This window comes from Spea bombifrons, chromosome 5, assembly GCF_027358695.1.
Source record: "Spea bombifrons isolate aSpeBom1 chromosome 5, aSpeBom1.2.pri, whole genome shotgun sequence".
NCBI classification, from domain to species: domain Eukaryota; kingdom Metazoa; phylum Chordata; class Amphibia; order Anura; family Pelobatidae; genus Spea; species Spea bombifrons.
The window spans coordinates 90,469,424-90,494,423 of record NC_071091.1 but is presented as its reverse complement, the minus strand read 5'-3'; the positions used below and the strand labels follow the sequence as shown (position 1 = coordinate 90,494,423).

General features: G+C 35.4%; 1 protein-coding gene across 1 annotated transcript in view; it reads right to left on the bottom strand.

Annotated features, from left to right (window-relative positions):
• The window catches only part of ZFHX4 (zinc finger homeobox 4), a 108,134-nt gene that overhangs the window by 56,156 nt on the left and 26,978 nt on the right, over positions 1-25,000 (bottom strand). Inside the window, exon 3 of the mRNA XM_053466003.1 lies at positions 24,979-25,000. This exon is cut by the window's right edge and continues 481 nt beyond it. Coding sequence (XP_053321978.1) covers positions 24,979-25,000 — 22 coding nt within the window. The remainder of the gene's footprint in view (positions 1-24,978) is intronic.

Here is a 25,000-nt window from a genome sequence, read left to right as displayed (position 1 = left end):
ACAAATCAGTGGCAGCGCGTGTAAAGCAGGGGTTAATCTATTTTATCTATAATGTCATATTAGATTATATGGATTTAATAAGGTATACATAAAAACGTCTTTGTATGCCAAACTTTGTATGGAAGTTTAAATCATCAACATCATCTGAAAGATATTAGTTAAAAAAAAAAATCCTACCCTTAAAGATTAAATTACCCTGCGAATATTCTATAACCACAGCGATGACATGACACGCAAGTCTTTCTCCTTCCTGTAACCACAGCCTCTGTATATGATAAGGTAATCTTAATCTGTTTATCAAACAAAGTTAGTGGAACATACCATGTATAAGGTAGGAGCGTGCTTTATATACGATGCTACAGGAGACATATGGTTGGGCAGCAAAGAAGAAAGACTACCCACAGCGACTAAGATTATCTAGTATTGGACTTAAACTAGCCCAGGGAACTAGACATAACTAAGAGTGATCACATGTTAAATATGACAAGATGTACTCTCTCCATGAGCTGTGAATAACTGTAACTTTCCGAGGGCTGGGTTAACAAAAGAATAGTGTCACATTCTGGTATCTATGGTAACAGATTAGTACTTTTAAAGGCACAAATTGTTTTTTTTTCTTAATGCTCCCCACCGACATACCTAACCCTAAACTACACCACCCATAATCCCCCCAAACAACCACTAAAAAAGGGCGAGAAATCACAGCTTGTCTTGTGACCACTGTGTCATTGGCTTTGTCACTGGTGCTTGCTACTTTTTACATGTTACATATACTTTTCACATGACATTCCACGCCATCATGAAAGACTTTAAAGCCCGCCATTTTTATAACGGCATACAATATCATGAAGTGGGTTTAAGTGCCCCAGTTTTGATAATTAAAATGCCACCGATTCCTTCTCCACCATAAAAAGAACAATCCAGATACCTGATGTAAAATAATGATTATGCAATTTTTTTTAAAAAAAAAATGTTGCTCGAATTATTTCTCAATAAAAGGGAGAGAAAGTTATGTTATTTTAATAACAATAGTTGCAAAACTTCTTTAGTTTGTTTTTCGCAACAACAATCATATTATGACCTTGTGATTCAGGGGGTGATCCAAAAAGCAAATGTATTACGGTAAAATTACTAGATTTGCATAAGGCTATAGATTTTTTTTTTTAAAAAACTAATAAAAAATAGTTTCAACAGCAAAACATTGCATGTCTAGATATCTTTTAGTGGGTAATAAAACATCTTCAATTTCTCCACACTAGCACCAAAAGTACAATTTATCATTGCAATATAAGGTAGATCCCAAATTCTCATAAAATAAAGATTAATTGCCCTTAGAAACGGTCCAAACCTGCATCAACTTTCTTTTTGCTTACTGTATTTGCTAGTTTGGCCTGAAATAAGAAAAGTAAAATAGGCCTTTCTAGCGAAGAAGGACATTACACAACCTCCTGGAGCATGAAGGGTTATCCTTCTTTTTTGTTGCCCTTCTGCACCAAACTTTGCAACAGCCCTGGATCTGAAAGAGCTGCTCTACCACCAAGCATATCAAGTGTGACTGCAATACTCACAGGCTAATGAACAATGCACAAAAACAAAAGCAACAGCAAGAGTTTTATTATCTGATCTTCCGTGCAACACAAAAAGTGCCTTTTTCTGGTGCAGAGGAAGTGTCAGTAAGCCTGCAGGTGTGAGCTCCTTAAAAGAAAAGCCTTTGCCTAAATAGATTCTTTGACTGTCAGGGATTAGAGTCATGGAACCAGTAGTAACACACATCTTTTCCTTTAACTTACAGAATTTTCTCACGAGTTTGCAAGAGTTCACCCCATAAGGGGCTTTCTGAAGCCATTGAAATGTCTTAAGTTTTAATTAAGTTGGAGTTGTCAGAAGAAAGCTTTTTTGGCACAGAGTCAGGGTCATTAATTACTGGTATCATTGTTTCTTTCAGAAGAAAAGACTCCTCTGACTTGTTGGGTTACTAATACAGAATTTTCTCTCCTGCAGGCCGCTTTCAATAGTGCCTCGTTTAGAAATGTACCAATTACCTTCATCTTTCCAAATTCAACATTAGCATTAATGTTCAGTATTATATCATGCAGACCTAAGGCTGGGTGCAGGGGAATGTATTGAACATAAAATGAATTGCCTACTGGCAGTTACGTAATTGTGTTTCTTTTAATTTTGTAGTAGAAACACACAATTTTTAAATAATAAAAAAAAATATAGAGCTTGATTGAATGTGGCTTGCAAGGCACCATTCTGGTACTCAAAGATTTCATGGCTTCTTACAGCCTAAATCCTTGTACAACCCCTGAAGAGAGGCAGGAAGTGACATGTTATATAGTAACAGAGGCAGGAAGTGACATGTTATATATTAACAGAGGCAGGTAGTGACATGTTATATAGTAACAGAGGCAGGAAGTGACATGTTATATAATAACCGAGGCAGGAAGTAAGATGTTATATAAAAACAGAGGCAGGAAGTGACACGTTACAAGATCAACACTTCCCAAAGTTACCAGCCTCTATGACGGACATTTCACTAGATACCCCGCCAACACCACGGACATGTGCCATTGCCTGAATGAAGATATTATTTTATTTTTATTTTATTTTTTAAATATATAGCTCCCTTCGTACAGCTTTGCAGAATATGATGGTACGAAATAAATCAATAAATAACAACTAATAATAATAATAAAGCGGCAATTTGTTAGGCCCATTCACTACTGATGTCAGTGCAGCTGTCTCACCATCAGAGGATAGTGATCTTATTCTAAACAAAATGTCACAGGATGTTTTTTCAAGTAAACTTAAATAAACGTAATTTTTTAAATAAACTTAATGCCTAAACTGATAATATTCAATATTCTAATGCCAGATGACATAAGTATTTATATAAAACATAGCATGATTGTGTATACATGTGCCTAACTAACATTTTAATTGAATAAATTATTGTTTTTAATAAAAACACAGGCAAAATAACATTTGTACATGTCTTGACTCAGTATCCTTGATTTATGTGGCACATTTTACCATTGGGAGTCTCACAGCAAGTGGCTTCATACACACTTTCAAATGTACTTGGCATGACATAAATTATTATGACACTCTTTAGGGATTCAGGTTCAGAAATGTTTCAGGCACAAAGTTTGTGCTATTTAAAAAAGAAAATTCATTTTCTCTACTGCCAGTATTGCTTAAAATATACTTGTCATACGGTCAAACTAATGCTGATAGTATGCTGTGGTTTTGCATGGTGCAATCAGAATAATGGAGGAAGTGCTTAATTATAAGAATGCCAAGGCTGGATTAACATAGTGGCTGATGAACCCCATCAACCCAATAGTAGCCATATTATGGCTTATAAGGGTTTATTAAGCTTCTCTTCTGCCGCCTATGGCCTCCTAGAAAATGGCCCACATGCCTTGACTGCTTTAAGGAAAATTTAGCCCTGACTACTGTATATATCATACTATAGATGTTGCCTTAAAACAGTTCCCCTGTAACGCTGTTTAAGATGGTGCTTACTCGGTACCTCACTATGGAAGTTGTGTAACATTTTTAGGTATGCATCTCATGCCAAGTGAGCCAAGCACAGCCGTCCATAAGACAGACAATTTCTCAGACATGCACTTTGCAAACTTGACCCCAATTGTCAGCGTATTGGCTTGGTGCATTGGTTCTGTACATGCTAAAACCCATTACAATTCCAAGAGTGATGTAGGAAGAAAAAAATGGGGTGAGTTCTGTAAGTTTCCAGGTGGCTGAAGTCTGATCTCTTAGAATAATGGAGTGCTTGCATCTTTGATAGTTAATTGTGCTGGATTACTGTTTGGCAAAGAACCAAGTGACTGGCCTCGGGACAGATCATTTTATTTAACAGTTCATCACAAGCCCCTCAACCCCCCCACATACACACACCATACGCACACATGCCAGTAACCAGAGATCAGTGTCTCTTAACCCTTCAAATGTCAAAGGGTTGTCTTTCACTCTGTAGAGCAATGTATTACCCATCCCTCCTGGCCCTCAAAGGGTTGATATCTGAAAATAGCTAGAAACCGAGTTTGTGTTTATTCAGTTGAGCTGCCAAGGTGACTGCTGATTACAAAGGACGCGCACCAAAGTATATTAATTTCATAGCTGTGAATAATGAAAACACAAGGCGTGGAGTCATCAATTTAGCAATACCGGCAAGACTACTTGTAAACTACATATCGACTTTGGTGTTAGCTTATTCTGAAATATTCTTTTTATGTTTATAGACGTACAGAACATTGAAGGTTCTAAAAACACACTGTATCTATCTTCATTATGTCATCTCATGTTAGATTACTTCTGCTTGTTGGATTGAAAGATTGTGCCTTTGATGATGTCATATGGGTGATTAGTCTAATTGTTTGCAAGCTCAGAGCCCTTTCATTAATAAGCTCATCAGATATGAAGCAAGGTATCAGAGAACAGTTAGTGGAAACTTACAGAACTTTAATCTATGTACACCCCCCTCCAAGCTCCTCCGCCATACACCAAAATCTTTTCCATTTACTACCATCGGTACAATATGAAAAAACTTTAAAGTTCAAAGTACATTTTAATGAAATTATCTTATGTGACAAGAAAAATGTGTACTCTAAGAATTTCAATGTGTTTGGCTTTAATATCTCCAACTTTCATCTGGAGAGGTACCACTGTATTGGTAGAAAGCAGATGTGGTGTCTTCCTTCAAAAACAGAACAAAGTCTCAATCTGAAAATTATAGGTCAGCAAGTTTAACTACTGTAGTAAGTTACTGTAAAGGCTACTAAGGAACATATTTTAAACGACAATGGGATTTCATTAGAAAAAGCCTAGGAATGGTCAGTAGAACAATCTGTGGTCTTTAAAGGATGGAATTGCAAACTATAAAATTTAAATTAAATTAATAAGTTACAAATAAAATGGGCCGTTGTATAAACATATCAGTTAAATTACTGATATGAAATAAAAAGGTAAAGATAGACAAACACACATGGAAATGAGACAATTGATTTTTATGTCACACCATGTTGTTACAACATGTCTGCACATGACACGACTCCACAAATAAAAATGTTTAAAAACGTAACAAAATAGTATTGTTATATTTTTCTTTATTCTATGCTTTAGTGGACGGTACCAAAGTATATGGGACTTCAAAGGAAATGCGGCCGATTTTGTAGCCCTCAGTATTGCAATGTTAATTTTATTATAAGCTCCACATATCCTGGTATATTAATATAGAGTAAAACATTTATATTCCAAACCAGCAGTATTTTTAGATCTACACCTACCTAGTGTTGGAAGTCCACTTTAGTAGCTTTGCACTCTTAGCGTAGTTGTGTTGATGGATACAAGGAGATTGTTTTGCCTTCAAACTAAGGGATATATTGCACTCTCTACAAGGTAAAGTACTTTTAAGCTAAGTTTTTGTAAGGGCAATCCCAAAGGGACTATTTGTGTCAAATGGTTATGTTTTCTTTATCCCTTTGTTACTAGGGGACCAAGTGCCACAGTATTTCAAGTCAAAGTGAGTATCTATAGCAAAGTTAAACCTGAAGCCAATAAATAATATTGACTTTTTAGGTGTAGCCTAGGTAGGATATTTGTAAGTATCTTCACTAACTGTTGATCAATGACCCCGTCGCTTTCAATACCAAGTTAACGTGTACAATAAAAATGTTACAATTCATAGTCTTGCATTTTAGTGCATAACAATGAATTTCCTTATCATGGATTATCCTTAATTGATAAGTAAGTACAAAACAGTTTAAGAGATGGAACGAGATACTGTTACAGTGACATAATAATATATATATATATACCTCTATTATATATATATATATATATATATATATATATTAAACCCATGAAAGTGATTTCTTGTACAATGTCCCACACACATATATTTATTTTGGGGGGAAAAACCCATACAGCTAATCACATATTCATCAAATTAATTTAATAAAACATACATTTACCCAATTCTTTATGGAACTGGCAGAGTCAAGCCCTCTGACATTTTCCCAGTTGTTCCCTATTACATGAGTTCCATGTTTTATTTAGAAGGAATTAACTGAAAGTGTTTCATTTCAATATGTGTTTTCTTTCATCCTAAATATTTATTGGTGCTTAATATCCACCCTTACAACCAATCATAGCATAGTATTCCCTGTGCAACCTTCTAAATCCTCCCTGAGTCTCGAGTTACATTCCGATGGACCTCCACTGATAGACCTGCTAACTAATTGGCAGGAACACAGGTCTGCTGTGTATCTTTAGAGAAACCTGTGTAGTGAAATACTTTATAACACATGTTCTGTAGACTTTATAGCTATACAGAGGTTTTCATCTTAGTTCTTGGATTACCAACTTTAATAAAAAAAAGACTAATTTATTTTTTTAAGTATTTTAAACATACACTAACATTATTTGGCTTTTGTCCAAATAAAAAAATACCATCGAAACACATGTTACCAGTAACCACTATTGAGCCTGCAGAAAAAATGTAATACTAACCTTTTGGCAACGAAACACTGCCATATTGTCGGGGATTCGTAGCAGAAAGGTATAACTTTCCTCAAATATACATGAAGTTCTATTCATTAATGATTTATTTTACAATTAATAAATAGCTTTCTTGTATCCAGAAAGTTGCTGCCAAGCCGAGGCAAAGTTATGGGGCATATATCAGACCTTGAAAAACCTATGATACCTTTTAGACGATAAAACTGTTTTTCTTTTCTCCACTTTGTCTTTTTTTAACCAAAAAATAACTCAAGATAACTCACATGATGATTTATGCAAAATAAATGATATTAGATTTGCTATGGTTACTGGCATGATTGACAGATGGAAAGTGCCATGGATTCCATTAAAAAGATATGTGTTGGGTTAAAATAGTTTTGATGACCATCATTTTTGTTATTACAACTTCAACTATTGATGGGAACCTTAACCCAAGAATACTTGGAGAGACACAGATTGGAGACTTTTATGGAAAGAATGGTAAGGAAGCTTTCACAACTAGAAGATCCAAGGTGGAGAGCTACTTGTCTTGATGGTAGGTGCTAAGCAGATCTTCTGAGAAACACAAACCACCATGATCTGTCCTTTCCAAGTATTCACTAACTACCAAAAACACGTTATACCACTTTTTGATTCCAAGTGACGTCCTTGTGTCTTTAGACATGTCCATGCATAAGTGTATTTTACTATGCTTGCTATGCTGATGATGGCTTTTGTCATGTCTGAATCTTTCACTAGCTACCAGAATAACTCTCAATCTTCACGAGCCACTAAAATTGAACTCACTTATAGTCTTCATTCAACAGTCTATGAGTTCACAGAATTTTGGTTTAAAGTCACAAACTAAACTCAGTAGGCGGAATCGAAGAACAGATTGAACCAAATTACATAGTTACTCATAGTTATTTAAGGAACAACATAGATTAGCAGAAAAGCTACAGCATTTTCTGACAATCTCAAGAAAGTAAGCAACTTGGTAGCCTCATGACCACTGATCGAAGTAAATTAATTGATATTTTAAATATATATTTATTGTGGCAGTTTTGACTTTAAAAGCTAAATGTTCTGTGTCTTTTCTGCCATTGACACCAAAGTATTTTTTGTAACATTTAATTCCATTATCTACTTAGTAAGTGCCTGTGAATTTAAGGATAGGAAAAGCATTCCTTAAAACATCACAATTACTAATACAGACCATACAGCTGGCAACCCTGGGGCTAAAATATTATGATGCTGTGTGTGTGAAACCAAGCAATTTCCTTAGAATCTATGCAATGCAAAAAGATTAATTATACAACATTATATATGTAGATATACTGGGTGAATTAAATTTACAATCTAAACATTTTTTTCCTGTCTACCAACATCATTTCTAAGACTGTTTGTGATTGAAAAAGCTGGAGGGAACACTATATTCTGTACCTGCAAGACCAGCTAGATAAATGAGCTAAGACTGCAATTATTCAGTGGAAAACATTTTTGAATTCTACCTTTTTAATTAAGTCTAAAATGTTTCACGCAGATGTATGTTATGTTTCTCTATTATAGCAAGAGCCAAATGCATCTGGAAAAAATAATTATGGATTTATTTGGTAACATGAGAAAATGTAGCTTAAAGCAACAACAAAAAAAAAATCAGAACTTAAATAAAATTCATGTTTAAGTAATTTTCTTTACAAAATACAGTCCTCATACATTTCTCCATAATTACAGTGCTTCAACAAACTGCAGCCATTATTAGAACAAACTATGAGATCCATCAATCCTAGTAATGTATCAGATCTACTACAGCGGGACTGCTTTGCTTCTTATATTATCCAAATATAAGGTATATTTTAAAAAGTGATCTTGCATTTTTTGCTTGTGTTTTAAAGGTAACAAAATTGGGGTTACTACTCGTTAGGCTTAAAATTAAAACTATTTTTAAAGAACTTTTATTTTATTTTGTGCTAATACAAAAATGATGCCGAGCACTGCACCCATAGATCACATCAAAGTTTGGGACAGGCATTTGAGTAGTCAAAGCAGATAGATTAGATACACTGAATGGTTCTTATCTGATGTTAAATTCTATATTTCTATGAACTGTTCTGAGTTTTTAAAGCCCCTGTCTATCTTTGCTATATTTGTGTCTGCCTGTGTAACTCTCTTAGTCACTAAGATGAAACAGTTGATACCTAGTCTCTTGTAAAATGTAATATTATAACCAAATATTTGAATTTAGAAAGTGTAAGAAGTTATGATCAGGCCACAATAAATGTGAGTAGCCTGCACCCAGTGCTTTTATTGAAAGGAATCCTAATCGAGTGCATGTTCTAATGGAAAATAAAATTTAAAAGATCACACAGAGGAAATCTGCTGGCAGTTATAATAATAATATTCGGCCTGAGGACTAAAGGATATATTACTTTATTAAGTAGGATTGCAAATACTGTTTTAACTTGGGCTGTTTAATCATAGATAAAAACATTGGTGAAGTCCTCACTGTAAGCTGCCAGACTTTCTTGCCTTGGTATATTGAGTAACACAGTTTGATATATTCAAGGGTTAAAAGAGTGGAATCTCTATGCCAAAGGACATTAGATAAAGGTACAACAAACGTAAAAAAAAATGCCACCTTCCTTTACATGCTAACTGTTCTGGTGATATGTGTTTTCTATTGGAGATCTTCGGTGCCACCATAAAGATGGCAATCTACCTCTTAGGTGCCACCACAAAGATATCAATCTATCTCTTAGGTGCCACCACAAAGATTTCAATCTATATCTTCGGTGCCACCACAAAGATGTCCACCTACCTCTTAGGTGACACCACAAAGATGTCAACTTACCCCTTAGGTGCCATCACAAGCACTTCAAAACCCTGTCATCGTTGACACTGGTCAATTAGGAATGGTGAAGTATAGCTTTAAAATGCTGCTTCTACCATACTCAAGACTAACATTGGCTTCCATATAAGAAAAAGATAATTTAATACAATAATATGTTTGTTTTATCAGTTTCCACGTACATTTCAATAAATAAATAATTACTACTTTACTACTCTAAAACAAGGATAAACAACAATTAAGAGAATGCCCATTGCTAAATGACTGAAGCATTGCACATTGAGATAGATGAACCGATTAATAAAGAAAAGCAGTCATAGTAGTTTTGTAACAAAAAAAAAACCATAATTGAGTGGGCACTATCCCGGATGGGAAAGTTATTAAAAAATTATGAAAATGCAAGAATGTATCAATTTTACCAACACCACCCATTACGTAATGCGGTTGAACTATTAATTTGTTAAAACATTGGAAGTTATTTTCCTAATCATGTGAAACATTAATTTACATATTTAATAATGACATTAGTCTAACAGTGTCATAAAGTAAAAACTCTATCTAGTAAATTATGTTTTAATCCCTATTGGATAAACATTTATTTTCTAAGACGTAAGGATAAAGATTTTTAATGGTATTTTGCTGTGGGATTCAAATAAGGAAATAAGGCAAAGATGAGTTCTCATCATCTTAAAACTAAATTACTGAGATTAAAATATGTAAACACAAAATGGATGTATTCCATTTGCATATTATATTTCGCTCTTAAAGTTGAGATGGAAGATTATGGGTCAGCATTTAATCCTCACTATCCTAATCCCTAACATTACAAAGACGACCATGAGTGCATGTCTGCTGCACTAAATTACCTAGAAAGAAAGCAAATTCCGGATGAAAAGAGAAGCATATTTATATTATAGTGATTTAAAATCTGTCGCCTAAACACGTCTTCCCCCTGCTATGCATTGACCTAAATTGCTCACTAAAAGCTCCCATGTCTGCAAATAAGCGGCTAACACTTTGAGACAATCCAGAGATACTTCGCTTATGCAGAAACAATGCCAACAAATTTCCTGGCTACAGTAAACAATGTCTTGTTCATATTTCGCAGAACCTTAGTTGAAGCCTATAAAACGGGACCTCTCTTTCATGAAAATAGCTAATTGTTCAATGACTAATCTTAAAGGCTTGCGGGGGGGGAAAAAAAAGCATGGAAATGTTTGGTTAATAAATATGAAGTCTAAATTCCGACAGGAATTGTTTTTTTCTTTGTTTCATCTTCTTTTAAAACGATGACATATAGCTATAGACTGCAGCGAGTCTACTTTAGTGATCGAGTCGCCCTTGAGAGGTTGGGGCAAAACAGTAGAACGTGAAATAGATTTCCCATGAATGCCAGCATTTAACTCACTAAGCATCATGGGCAAAACTGTGGAACGTTCTAAACGAGCTAACCCTGAGAATCATGAAATATTAACCCTTTAATAGCCGCCAGATGTTTTAACAAAATTCTGCTAATACCTGTCCTCATGAAAATATCATTAGTCAAACCTGCATTCAAGTAGGGATATCAACCATGACATGCTGCTGGTAAAGTCACTAGATCATGAGATCTGTGTAGAACATGAAAATTTCAGACTCTGTGACCCCAAGATTCTGGCCCTTCAAACACTGGGAGTACCCAGGTACTGGCATAACGGTAGCATAATATATAATCTATACATTGTGCTAGCGGAATTAGTAGAGCATGAGTTTTAATATATTTTTTTTAACCACAAATCAACCAATTATTGTTAACTGGAAAGTAAAATATTAATCGTATTGTACACGTGGTAAGAATATAGAGAGAGAGATCTAAACTATATACCTCCAAAGTTGTGGTGATTGGTCCACATGAAATGTGTCGGGTTTACGTAAGTGAAAACTGATTTGTAAATGAGCATCTAGAGTTAAAAATCTGGCTTAACTCGTTAAGAATATATAGTGTACGGTATATATATATTACAGAGAGCAGGCATATATCTAAACGCCTTTAATCATTTTTGTTTGTGAATATAAGAGCAAACATTTCAGAAAACTGGGTTTTATACAAAGCATGAAAAAGGGCCAATCCAGGATATTTATCTAGACAGACAATAGGCAACATCTGGCCACATCAGCTGCTACAGACTATAACGCCCATCATAATCAACCAGAACCTGCGTGTGCACGGCAAGGATTGAAGTCCAAAGCTGTCTAGGATGAGCACGTCCATAGATTTGTGTATGTCTTATGTCACTTAGCCAGTTAACCGTCAGAGCACCTTAATTTGATTTGGATGTTTAATGTAATAGCTTTTTCTGAATGAAACATCCGATTTTAATTTGAAGGGCAGTATCCAAATAACATGTTGTTTAGCTTTCCCTGATGAGCGTGTTTATGTCTTAGACCTTGTGCCAGGTATATCACAGTATGCGCTCATTTTATTGGAATGCAAAAGTTTAAATGTGGCTGTGGGTTCAGTTCACAGCTTCTAATTTTAGCTGGGTCACAATTAACGTGGAGGCACTGAAAGTGCTTTTTTTTGCTTCTAGTTAGTCAATAATCCTAAAAACAAGCAATGCGCGGGTGCTGATGGCAAATGCATACTTAAGGCTTTTAATAGTGTATTTATACGTATAATAAGGAAGCTCTTAAAAAAGATTTTTGATCTGGGTTCTTTTTGTAAGACTGTATATATATATATATATTTAGTTTTAAGTGTGTGTTTTTAAGAACAGCAAAAATATTTCTCCTTAAGGTATTATTATTTGTAGTAGCATTTTGCAGTTTTATACCAAAATAACATTTTATTTACCTAGCAGGTAAATAACCATTTAACTCTGTTCTCTCTACCTTTATGTGTGTGTTGCCCTCAGGACACAGCGACCAGCGGCCTTTGGGTATCTGAATTGTGTACACTTAGAGGACAATGGAAATAATCAAGTAAAAGCAGATCGGTTCTGTTATTGATGGTTTAACTCTAGAAAACAAACAGTACAAATACAGAAATGTATATTTCATTTAATAATGACAACTCTATTATCAAATTGTCATACGTGGATACTATTAGTAAATAAACACAATAAACTGAAACATTTTACTTAGTTGACAGATATATTTGTAACGCCAACTAATACTATTAGGGACGGGGTGTGGCCAAATAGAGAAAGAAGAAGGTGACCCAGAGACCCAGGGAAGCAGCGCTTCACCCGGAGGCTCCAGGTCAAACCCAGATAGTTCCCAGGAATTCTGATTAAAATATTTCAAAATCTTTAAATGGCCAGCGTCTATTCTCTGGCCATCTATGTCTTTTTGTCATTATTGTATGTATTTAATTAATTTACTGTTGACTTTCACTGTGAATGATGAGAGTTGTTATCATTCAACAGCTGCATTTGCCCACCTAATTTCTAAATACGCATGAGCATCTAAATTGCCATGGGTGACATCACTTTCTTAAAAGATCCATGTTTATGCAGCCATTGACCATTCTAAGAACCACATTGTTTCAGAAGAATAGGTTTAGTTAGTCTGAATGCCACCGTCTACTCTACATACCACTGGTTCCTTTGAAGATTACTTTAATTTTCCTTCTTTTGTTCTTGGTGAAAATACTGAAGAAAATCACCAATCTCAGGAATGTAACGGAATAAAATAATGCAATATTTAAAGTTTTTGCTAAATGTCTTCCAAACCACAGTTTAAAAAATGTTAACTGTTACGGCACATTCTTTCTTCGGTCCCAGAACAATAAGTAAGGTTAAACTTCCATAGTGATTTTTTTTCATGCTCCAAACCTTCAAAAAAAATATACAATAATGACTCAAAATGGTAATTAGATAATAGACCCAGGTGTTCAATTCAGCCAGCCAGTACAGGCGGAATTCCTCGAAAACAATAAACAATATTATATGGTTCGGCTCATTCTATAGATATTATCAAACACTGTTCTAGACAGCGCAATGGCTGCAATTAGTATTTCCTGGATATTATGATTGCGTGCTGAAATAATTTGAGTCACAGGATTTAGATTTAAAACTCCATGGTAACAACTTGTTTTGTACTAACTTTTCATACAATTCCGGAATTTTTAAAATTAGTACACCATTCAAAAGGTTAATCATGCTGCAATCATCTAATATCTGCCTCACCTATTTACAATAAAGCTATTTTTAGAGCTTGTTGGTATTTGGGCAACATTTGGCCGTTTTTTTGTATAAATTCTTCAAGTTCTGTGCAGAAGTTGAATGTGCATAAAAGGGTTTAATTGTGGTCGTGAGCACAAGGATTCTGGTTTATATCAGGCTTCCTTGAGTATCAGATAGACCGAATGTCCCCTTCTGACCATGAAAACACAAATTAAATAAGTGCAAAGTGAATTACAGAGCAGACGTTTTCTTCATAATGCTTGAGGAGTGACAAAACCACAGACAAAGAAAAACAGACATTTAAAATGTACTGCTTATGTTCCGAGTATTATTTAGCGCTCTCCAGAAGCTTAAGAGACAGCTAAAGAATGGAATTGTTTACTCCCAGATACAAGGAATTTTCAAACTCCCCCATGCTGGTTTTTGATCACCGGGGAGAGCAAAGCAAGGACAGACACATTTAAATGGAGAGACCACTGGAGAAAGAAAGAGAAAGCGAGAGAGAGGGAGAGAGAGCGAGAGAAAAAGTGATGGAAAGAGACACTCAAGAGATTTTCAACCAGCCTGATATATGACAATTTTACAGAAATTAAAACCATCCACTACAAGAAATGGGCTCTTTGAAATAATATATTTATACTAAATTACTTTTCACATTTACCTTTAATGGATCCTATTTTGCCATTGGCAAAGATTTGAAAGGGGGCCTTTAGAATAGGGAAAAAAAAAAAAGGCTGAATATAATTTCCATCATCCTATCTAGTCTTTTGTTACAAAGATTTTTAAATTACCATAAACATTAACCCTTCGGGGGCCTTTTAAATTGCATATGCTGTCTATAGCCCGTAATGTGTCCTTTGTCGACGGGTCTTTGTATTAGTTTGGGCTTTTTCTATAGAAAATCCTACAGAGAGAGGTTTAACAGATGACAGTATATCATTATAATAACAGAAGAAAACACAACAAAATTAATTGAGAATAAATTGACCAGAACAAGGTGTGCGCTGGTTATTGAGGTGTATTTTAAAGCTATAATTACCATTTTTTTCCCTTTTTATTAACCTCTCTGACCTAAAATGAATGGTAAAAAATGTATGAACGTTACTTAGAAGCTTAGAAAATGCTTATTTTACTGGTGTTTTCTCTCTTGAAAATTTAATTTGTTTTCTATTAAAAGATAACCATTTTAAATGCAAACGGTAAAAGGTATCAGTTAGAGAAATTCCATAAAGAACTTAGACCTCTGTAATGATTTATCTTTTGGATCCTACATTTAGTGGGTCAGAAGAACAATCCGAAACAGGGTGACCCATACCCATGTCCCTTAAAGAAGCCACTACCCTAGAAGATGAAGAGCTCTGGGTATCCTACCCTGGTATTCTCCTAGGTATGAATAAATGACCTCTGTGACAACTACTTTGTAAATGTATACTTCTGAAGAACCCCAAAAGTATACCTAGATCTTCTGCAGTTTACATGCATATAATGGCTTACAGGTATGTGTTTATAAGCTACGAGATCTTATCTTATTTTCAAAGCCTTTTGTGGAGCCTCTGGACAAAAAAGTGAAAATTCATAAAGATAATCTTGAAGAAGTGAGTAGACGTTCTATCGGGTCTATTTCATAGCATTAGGGATTACTGCTAGAAGGCTGATCCTTCTGAGCCTGAGGGAGGTGGCCTATCTCCTGTTTGAAATCCTGGCCAGCAAAGAAACAGGAGGTTAAATGGGTGCCTTGCTCTGTAATCAAATATCACAGGCTCTACTTATCTATCCACTAAACAACAAACGTGGAAAATCAATTAGGAAGCAAATGGCTGCATTGCAAATATTTCTTCACAGAAAATGTCTTCTGTGACAATACATTAAATAATGCAGGCAGCATATTAAAACCCATATGGGGAAGATACATTTACAGTATAAAGGCCATCTGTGATCTTCATAACAATAGTGTCTAGAGGAAATAGACATTACAATGCGTATTACAAAATATAAAGTTTGTGGCTGGATCATACCATTTCCCGGGGTAATGGCTTTAGATCATAATACACTTTCCTCCAATTTGTAAAGTGTAAGCAAATACATGGATCCCGGTTGGTTGGTTTCTATCATATGGGCACTTATTATCAACACATACAATTTTGGGATTTCAAGATAGAGTTTGGGGGTCCTATTGAACAATAATAACTGTATCTTAACAAGCCATGTAATCTGGACCTTATGCATGTTTTTTGGAACAATCCAAGCTGTAAATGTGATTGAGATTCTACATGAAAACAAAACATTTTGGCTCACAGATAGTTGCTAATACTTATCTTATTTCCTATCAGGAGAGGCAATTAGCTCTTCTCAAATCACATCTACCTGTATAACTAAGTGGGCTGACCACCAAACACACGCATATACTGAAAAATAACCGGGTGTTAATTTAGAGTATGTTTGCCAGTGAAATTATTTGTTATCATTTTAGTAATTGGCCGGAAAACTGAATCTAATTAAGAGAAATGTTCTTTAATCTTTGTTACACCTTTTTTTAACTAATGAGGATTTTGTCTATGAAATGTACTCTGGTAGTTTTTTTTATGAAAAGGTTGTTTTAACTAACATTAGTTTTATTAATAATAGTCTGTTAAACAACGTGCATCATAATAGCATTATCATTTTCAGTTTATTTACTTGCATTATATTAACAATTATCGACTGTATTAACCCTTCAAGTTCTTCAAATGAGGGTTAACAGAACATTGGTCCAGAAGGTAGAGGGTTAAGACACAAACCGGATAAGCTTTACAGGGTTATTAAATGTGATCGAATTACTAGGGCAAAAAATGCATCAACTGCAAAAAATATATATTAATAATACTAGTCTAAACCAAATTTCTATAATTGGATTGTGCTTAAATATAAAGAAATATATATATTAGCTGTCTCATAATAGGAAATCTTAAATTATGTATCAGTTTTAAGTAGCAGCCATTTAGCCGCACATCATTCTTTGTTCAGTTAGTTAAAATCCAGAGAGTGAGGGGAAAAGGCAGCGTTTTCTGATGCTCTTTGTCCTCAGCAGGAAGAATAGTCCTTTTGGTGGTCCTGACGCCCTACTTCTTTTTTCATACCTGTCATTTTAAATTGTCTTCATGGCCCATGCACACAGACTAACAGCTTGACCTGGTCAGGGAACTCGACCCCCATGGCAGGAAGATGAAGGGTTGGGGGGGTCTGATCTTATTTTCGCTCCAAGCAATATCATCCTCTACCAGCTTCAAACAAGCTGGAGATGATAGGTGTTTGACTGCCAACCATTGTCATGCTGCAGTTTGCACGCCCTGGGCTTAAATCACCAACAACATGGAGTCTCGGCATTAACAACAATCAAGCACCGACTGCATATGCTTGGTCCAAAGCAATTACAAACGAAAGCATATTAAAAATACAAAGCACAGGGCAGCAGTTGTTTAGTGCAAACCTATGCTCTACACTGGGATGAATTTTTCATAAGCGCTCATTAACAAATGGGATGTCTGCCAACCATAACTAAAAATACATTAATTATCCCTAGCGTGAAAGGGGCAAATGTTTCATGATGTTAACCTACAAGCATGCATGTATGCATCAAAACATGTTCCCCATACCTGTTTTGAACAAGAGCTTGTTAATAGCCCTTGGCTTTTCTAAGAAAAGTGCCTATTACATTAATATTACACTTCGACAATGGAATATGAATGTTTTCTGTTTTGATAATGAGTAGCACTGGTCTGTGTTATACAGCCTTCCAAAGAAATAACAGGGTCAGAGAATGTCATACATCTGTCACTGGCGTGGCAAAGGTCATTCGGTAATCCCTGCGCCACCACATTGGGCAACCTAAAGTTTACTTATGTGCGGATCTATCTGTTAAGGAACCCTCCCTGTATGTTTGGTGAATGGAGGATTTGTTCTTACTACTGTTCCATATATAAACATGATGACTATGATAGTATATCCTTTTAACACCCTTTGTGGCTTATTAGCTACTCACATACAAATGCTAATACTTATGATTACCTCCTACAATACATACTGTACATAAGGCTGGGTGCCTTAAATAAATAATTTCATTTATGCCGCCTTAAATCTGGTCCCGTTAACCTATACAGCATGCTCTTTTTGTAATTGCACCATCATGCCCTTTGTAATTTTGTCACAGTTGTGAAACCTTATTACAAGAAGGGTGCAATATTCCCTAACACATGGCCACATACACACAAAATAATACGCAATAAAGGACTATTTCTAATCTACTATTCATATTTTAACCCCTATTGGACAAGACTGAAACAGTGCAATTGGATATATTACACCCGAGTAAGAGCAACCATATTTATATTTTTAACCCAAGAATAGTACGTGAAGAACCCATAAACCCACAAGTTCTGGAATAACTTTAATATGTAACGACCGAAAAATGCTTGTTACCATTTAACTGTTTGATGCCAGAACTGAAAGGGTTATTGTACGGTTAGTAAGTATTCCTCATCGTAAGCAGTATCCAAGTGCTCTTTCGCTTTACAAACCATGTAATTGATGTTCCTATCCCGGGTTCCCAGTTTTCTGTACCCACAGGCGCATCTACTGCATCTGTTTATAAACAGTTTCTGCGCCCAGGATTTATTTAAGAAAGCCACAGTTGAACTAGCTCAATGAGTTCAAGTTGACTTGTCTGCAGCTTTTTGTTTGTTTGAAAACTAATTTTCATGTAAAGTAAAACCAGATGTAGCAGAAGGAAAGTTCTCTTCCATTTTAATCTGCCCGATCGTATTTGTTCATTTTTTTTTCCAACAGAGCGCCTACTATTGCCTGTTTTTAAGAGGGGATACAAAGATTATGATGTGCTAATGACACTTATTGCAAGTTAAGTGTATGCATGTGTAGCTAAAACTCAACATTTATAGATCAATAGTAACTAAAGCGTAGGAATTTCCAGCGACAGCATTATTGTGGGTAGCAGAAGGCCTCTTTTAAGTTTAACCCTTTAGGTGCTTTGCAAATGACTACTGGCACTGGTGGTGAAAAAAGTTAAAAATACGAGTTCGAGATAAGTAACAATATTTTATTGATTAAAGATCCACGTTCATTAAAACCAAGTGCATTAAAACGATGGTACGTTTAAGGTCAATGCTAAATGGGAAATTGGTTAATGCGAATAAAAAGATTGATTTTAGGTTTTTAAATGAGTTTTCTAGTTTTGTCATTTCTCCTAGACCCGCTATAAACTGCAGGCTTTTAAAAAGCATGACTCCAAAATGACTGTAAAAACATTATACGTTTAGTTTCATATGATGTCCTTAGGACAACAACGTCTTCGTTCTTAAACTGTTCTTGAACCACGAATCTATTCTTACTCAGCAGTCTGGGGATTTCAGGGGATCTGTTGTGGCCAGCTATTTTTTGATCTAATCGTTTATGCTGTGATCAGAAAGCAGGCTTTCCCTTGAATATCATTCACTTACTTTAACGTGCAGACTAGATGGGCCAAATGGTTCTTATCTGCCGTAGGATTCTATGATTCTACTTACCCCTTTGAGTTCCAATGGTCTGAACACATCACGCATCATTCACATTTTAAACCGTTAACACTAATTTGCTTCTAGCACGTGTACGAAGTACATTTATATTTGAAGAATGAGACACAGGCTGGGGCACTGCAGTGCTCCCTTATTTTGAACTTTCAAACATTTGTGGTGTTACAATGTCTGTTTTACCCTCACGCATCTAGAAGAAAATCCCTGGCGATACGCAGCTATTCCTGACAGTGCCTGGCGATATGCAAAACCACAACTGTGAAGCTCGAGTGATTTCAATGTCATCAGCCTCGTGTGATGAGGGTACATGATGAGCATCGTACTGTAGCCTGCTTTTTATCTGGCCAATTTGTGCTGTGTCTGGGGCTATAACTGACAGGTGTTCTTTATGGAACGTCTCTTTTTGTTCTGTTATTTATATATGCATTCTCAATGTACTCTCAATAAATAAGAGCGCCCATTTTTACACTGTTTAACCCTTGAGAACATCTAATTAGGAACTTGAGTTCGTCTTCAGTGGTGGAAACACCAAGAGAATAATATCCATTGTTTTTTATTGATAAGGTACTTAGTTAATATCCACCTCTCATTTTATATTCACAATAGACTTTAGTGTTATTTATTTTAAATTTTTTGTTATTTTTATTATTTGCATTAAAGCACCCCCCCAGAAAAAAAACCCTGAAAAACAAATTCCAACAGTGCTGCCCAACTGTAAACAGCAATATTGTATAATATATTTTTACACAGACTGGGGCACAGACACAGACTGGGGCCACTTAAAGCCACATATGGACCCACTGTAGGGTGAAAACACCTGCCCTTGTTAATAATCATTTTAATATGAGATGGACAAATATATTCCCTAGTTACCTGAAAATAAATAGTGAAACACTTAACTGAGGTAGGCAGAGTTTAAAAATCTGTTTTAGTTTCTACAAATGTAGGGTTTGAGCTTTCACTGTATCTTTAACGCTTCTGTGTACACCTTAGCCCCATTTTGTTAACGCATCACTGACAAATGTCACGGTTAAAAATATCCCTTAATGGTGATAAAAATACCATCTGGCTTAAACACTGTTAAAAAAATGAGTACACTGAATTAGTTGTAAATACGCTCTTCATGTGTTTTATCTCATAATCCCCTCTTACATCATAACAATTAAATGATGACAGGTAAGAATTAGATGATGACACGTAATAGAAAACATCACTGTTCTTGTGTAGCGCGTATGCAAGAAGTAAATTTTAAGAACACAAGGTGTAAGAAATTAGCGATCGGAAAGTAATGAAAGGCAATGAAGGATTGACATTTTCTAACTTTTTAGAAAATGTATGTTAAAATATATAAAAATAGTTATATTATTGTTACCTTTTATTAACATAGTGCCTACAATCTACGCGCGCTTCCTAAAGTGCATATATTCAACGGGTATGGCAGAACAAGAATTTACAGACTAAGACAAACCGATGCATTAGGTAAAGCGGGCCCTGCTCGCAAGCTTATAAATCTAGTTTCTTGAATAATACTCTTACAGAAAGTACAAAAAATGTAATTTCCATAGTGGGGTATTTGTCTCAGAGTAGAAAGAAATACATTTTTGTTTATCTTTCCATTCAGGTTTCTTCATCTAAGCAAATTACTTGAATGCCATTAGGCAAAACAAGCTTGCGGTTCCTCCGACTTATTCCAATTTCCGCCAGCACAATGATTTTTATGCAAATAAAAGCTGTACAAATCTACTGACCTCTTTTACCATCATACTGGGACAATGACAGGTCAATAATTGGAACTTCACATATCAGGAATATTTCATTTTAAATCACAATACTGTCAGAGTCCTACTGGAATAAGTTAGAACATAAATGCCAAACTAATCAAAGTATCATTGCATTCTGTAAGGGCTACTGCAAATATTGGGATTGGATTGTTGATCCATTTGGACTCCTATTCTTTATTTTCTTGTCATTCTAGGTTCTTATTTTAAACCGTTGTGCTACCAACCATAACATGGATAACAAGAAAACCTGAGAAATTCTCCCCGGGGAAATGTAATATTCAAAATCTACCTAAAGACTACATACATCGTCTCATGTAGAGATGATGGCAACAAACTGCATTTGCTTGGCCCGTCGCATATATGCAAATAGCCCTATAGCAGCTCGACAGATGAGAGATGACTTGGTCACGCTGGTGACAGATGTAAGAGTAGAAAAGTGCAATTAACCAAATGCATGGTTATCTTTCATATAAAGGAAAAAAACGGTGATCATCAAACTTGCAAAATTGAAGCCAAGAACAAGACCCCATCTGAATGACAGATGCTGCGTAGAATTTACATGTCTTGCATCAAATACAGGCTACCAAGCTGACCATGAAAATTGCTGGCCTCAAATGACCCGAGATTAGACCATCAATCAATCCTGTAAAACACGGTCAAAGACTAGCCTGTAATGCACTGTTTGCTGTATTGCTTAATGTGCGTGATTAGGTTTCTCCTGTGTGGACATCCCTGACTAATTGGAGCTTGAGAACAATAACAATATAGCATGTATAATATATATTCCCTATTGTTTGCCTCGACTGACCCAGGCCGTAGTGAAATGGTTTACCCTAATATTGTGTTATAGGATTTCAATGGACAATAGCAAAACAATAAAAGTGATAAAATGTTTGTAGGGTGCTAAGATTTGCCCTTGGGTCTCATTGTTTTAATAAGAATCTCGGGGCCTTGAGCTAAAATGGATAGATTCTCACGCTGCCTCCAATACAAAATCAATAGCGAGGAAATATTATTAGGTTAACATTTAACGAGTCTGAAGCTGGGCCGGACCGGGGAAGTTGCCCCGGAACTTTAAGGCCAGCAGTTGCACATTAAAGTACCGGATTTGCCGAACCTAAGTGGCGCGCGCCATCTTAAACTTAATTAGAGAATTCATGCATTTGTCTGTTTGTCTATCTACCCCATTCAGACCACCATCTCTTCCAATAAAGAAAAGCTATTCAAAGAAAGCACATTCCTAAGCAGGATTTCTGGCTGATTAAGGTTCTATGTTACTATTAAGACAAAAAAAAAATTCCAACGTGAATACAGTATTGTTTGCTTGATCATTGCTAACAGACATTGGGTATTCAGGTATTTAGGCCCATATGGAAAGGCTATCAGCTCTGAGCTTCTGGGTTCCATGCCAAGAAAACATATCCACATGTCCTCTACCTCTAAACATAAAAGCAAAAGGTGTTGTTCTGGTCAAATACAGAAATATTTTTTACTAGCATACGTCTTACGTTTAAACTGCCCCATACTGCCAAAGGCATTAAAACGCCATCTGTGAAACAGATTTTTTATTAAAAAGATCAGTTTAGCATTAAGCATCTGGGAAGATGAGGCTTTTCAGTTGACCTTTCACCTTCCACCTACATTAACCCCTTTTTCTCTTTACATTCAGGTTACTTGGTTTGCATTATAAATTTCCAGCACAAAATAACATGTGGGACCCTTCTCTCGCCTTAATACATACGTGTTATTGGTTTCATTATATACGATATTCACATATCCCTTATTATGAAAATTCCGTGTACTGGAAACAATTGCATCCAACTGACTTCTAAGTTAATGCAAATCTCTCAGGACCAGGTTTTATGTGTGTCTCTTTTCTGAGAAAGGCGTCTCAGTGACCTCCTGAAGAAGGAGTAAGGATCTTTGGTAAGATCTGTCTTATTATTGCTTCCTAAGGATTACAGTTGGAGATAAACCATTACAGCCTTGGCTTCAAGAACTGCTTGCAAAGGAATCGAACAGGAAGCGCTCCAGCAAATTCTGGCTACCGAGGGGTTAAGCTTCCAACTAGACATGCATGACTACAAATATTTCCAGGAATGCAGAATACGGTTAATGCATTTACTTTGTTTCCAATAAAAACAGATATTTTATTGAGCTGCAAAATTTAATTCCTGCTGTAGTCCTAATTGGACACTTTTTTTTTTGTTTTGCAGTACCAAAAATTCACTAGCCATTTAACATGTACAAAAGGGCAAACTTATTATTTTTCTTGGAAATGCTGTTAGTTGCTAGGGAATTTCTTCTGTTTTCTACATGCTAGCTGAGTTACTCAGTATCCATTCAAGTATACAGCAAATGGATTGCGGAGTCTTCAGAGATGCAATTTTAAAATGCAGAAGTTGTACATTTTAAATTCAAAACACTTAACCCTTCATCAGTCGAAGGGTTCTGTTCTTAATGGTTAACTACTATTTGTAGTGTATTATATCGTAATCATGTTTTTCCAATAATTATTTAGACTGTAGAATAAATGTTTTTTTTTTAAAAAAAATTTTTTTAAATATATATATAGATTTCATTTTTTTAAAGATTTTGTTTGAAATCTCATAATGTTGTCCATATTGAAATACCCCCAAAAAACCTTTAATGGGGCAGGGGTGGTGGACAAGGTGTTTTCTCAAAGGTCTTTATTGACTAGAGGAATTAAAAAATCATATAATTGGTGATTCCAAATCTTCTTGACGGTACAGATCGCCTCTCTTTTAAACAATCAATGGTTAAATGTAGAACGTGTGCGTGATAAACTATTGTTTGGCAGCTTAATCAAAGGTGACATTTAGGTAAAGTGTATAAGTTAAAATAACTTAAATATTTTTTTAGCTCCCCCTACACGTCTTCTCAGATTACCGGACTGTGGGCAGAGGAGACTAAAGCAGCTCTGAAAGCACACTCCTAAAGGGCCTGAAACCGGGTATTTTTAAGGATATTCCTCACGTTTTACTGGGGATTTTATGCTGGCTGCTGGAATTGTATTATTTTTTTTAAATTATACATTTTCTATATATATAAATCGTGCCTTTTTCCTATAAACAGAAATAAAATAAAAAAGACAAAGGATCAGGGTAAAGCTCTATAATATAATGACATATCCATCAAGACGCAGGCACGCTATATCTCCCAAATTATCGTTGAACTACAACTCTCATGAGGTGGAGATCCAGGTGTCCTAGAATGGTTTTATTGTATATATATATATATATATATATATATATATATATATATATATGTATATGCTTTTCCTGGTACACGGAACTTCTAAATTAAGGGGTTCAGGCCACTTTAACTATTGAATGTCTCCACACCAACTCTATAAGCTGTTTTATATCTATTTATCATTATATTTATTATGATGTAATGAATATATAATGCATATAGTCACTAAATCCAATACCTTATTTTTACAATTGTTTTGGATGCCCTCTGCAGCCTGACCACCCTACTGCCCGGATTCTAAAAGAACTGCATGACTGATATCATTGAATATTGATTGATCGCAGGCGTTGTTGTGCTTGGTGTATAGTCCGGTGTTAAGCAGCTGTTAACAGTAAAACTGACAGCAAATCATTCTTTTGCATTGAATAGTGTCTGAGGAAAGCTCGTATGACCATACACAGTCACAGAAAAGCTTTACTGCACGCTCTCCACGGATATATAACATCACAAATAGATGCGTGTATTAAAGGTGATAACAGTAAATAATAATAATAATAAAAAGAATACTTTGGGCATATCTGGTGGCCTTACTAATTCAGCTATCAGACAATAAATGCAAAAATATATAACTTGACATTTTGACTATTACTGGTTAGGAAAAATGTGTATATATATATATATACATATATATATATATATATATATATAAATATATATATATAAACACATATATTTGCATATATATATATATATATATATATATATATATTTAAATAGCACCTGGACCTTGATGTGCATTAGCAAGTTTATCGCTACGTGGTTAATAAGACACGCCCCCACTATTAGTCCCGACCCCAAAAGAGAGACCTCCCCTTTCTTACCTTATATAGTCGCAAAGCCGCC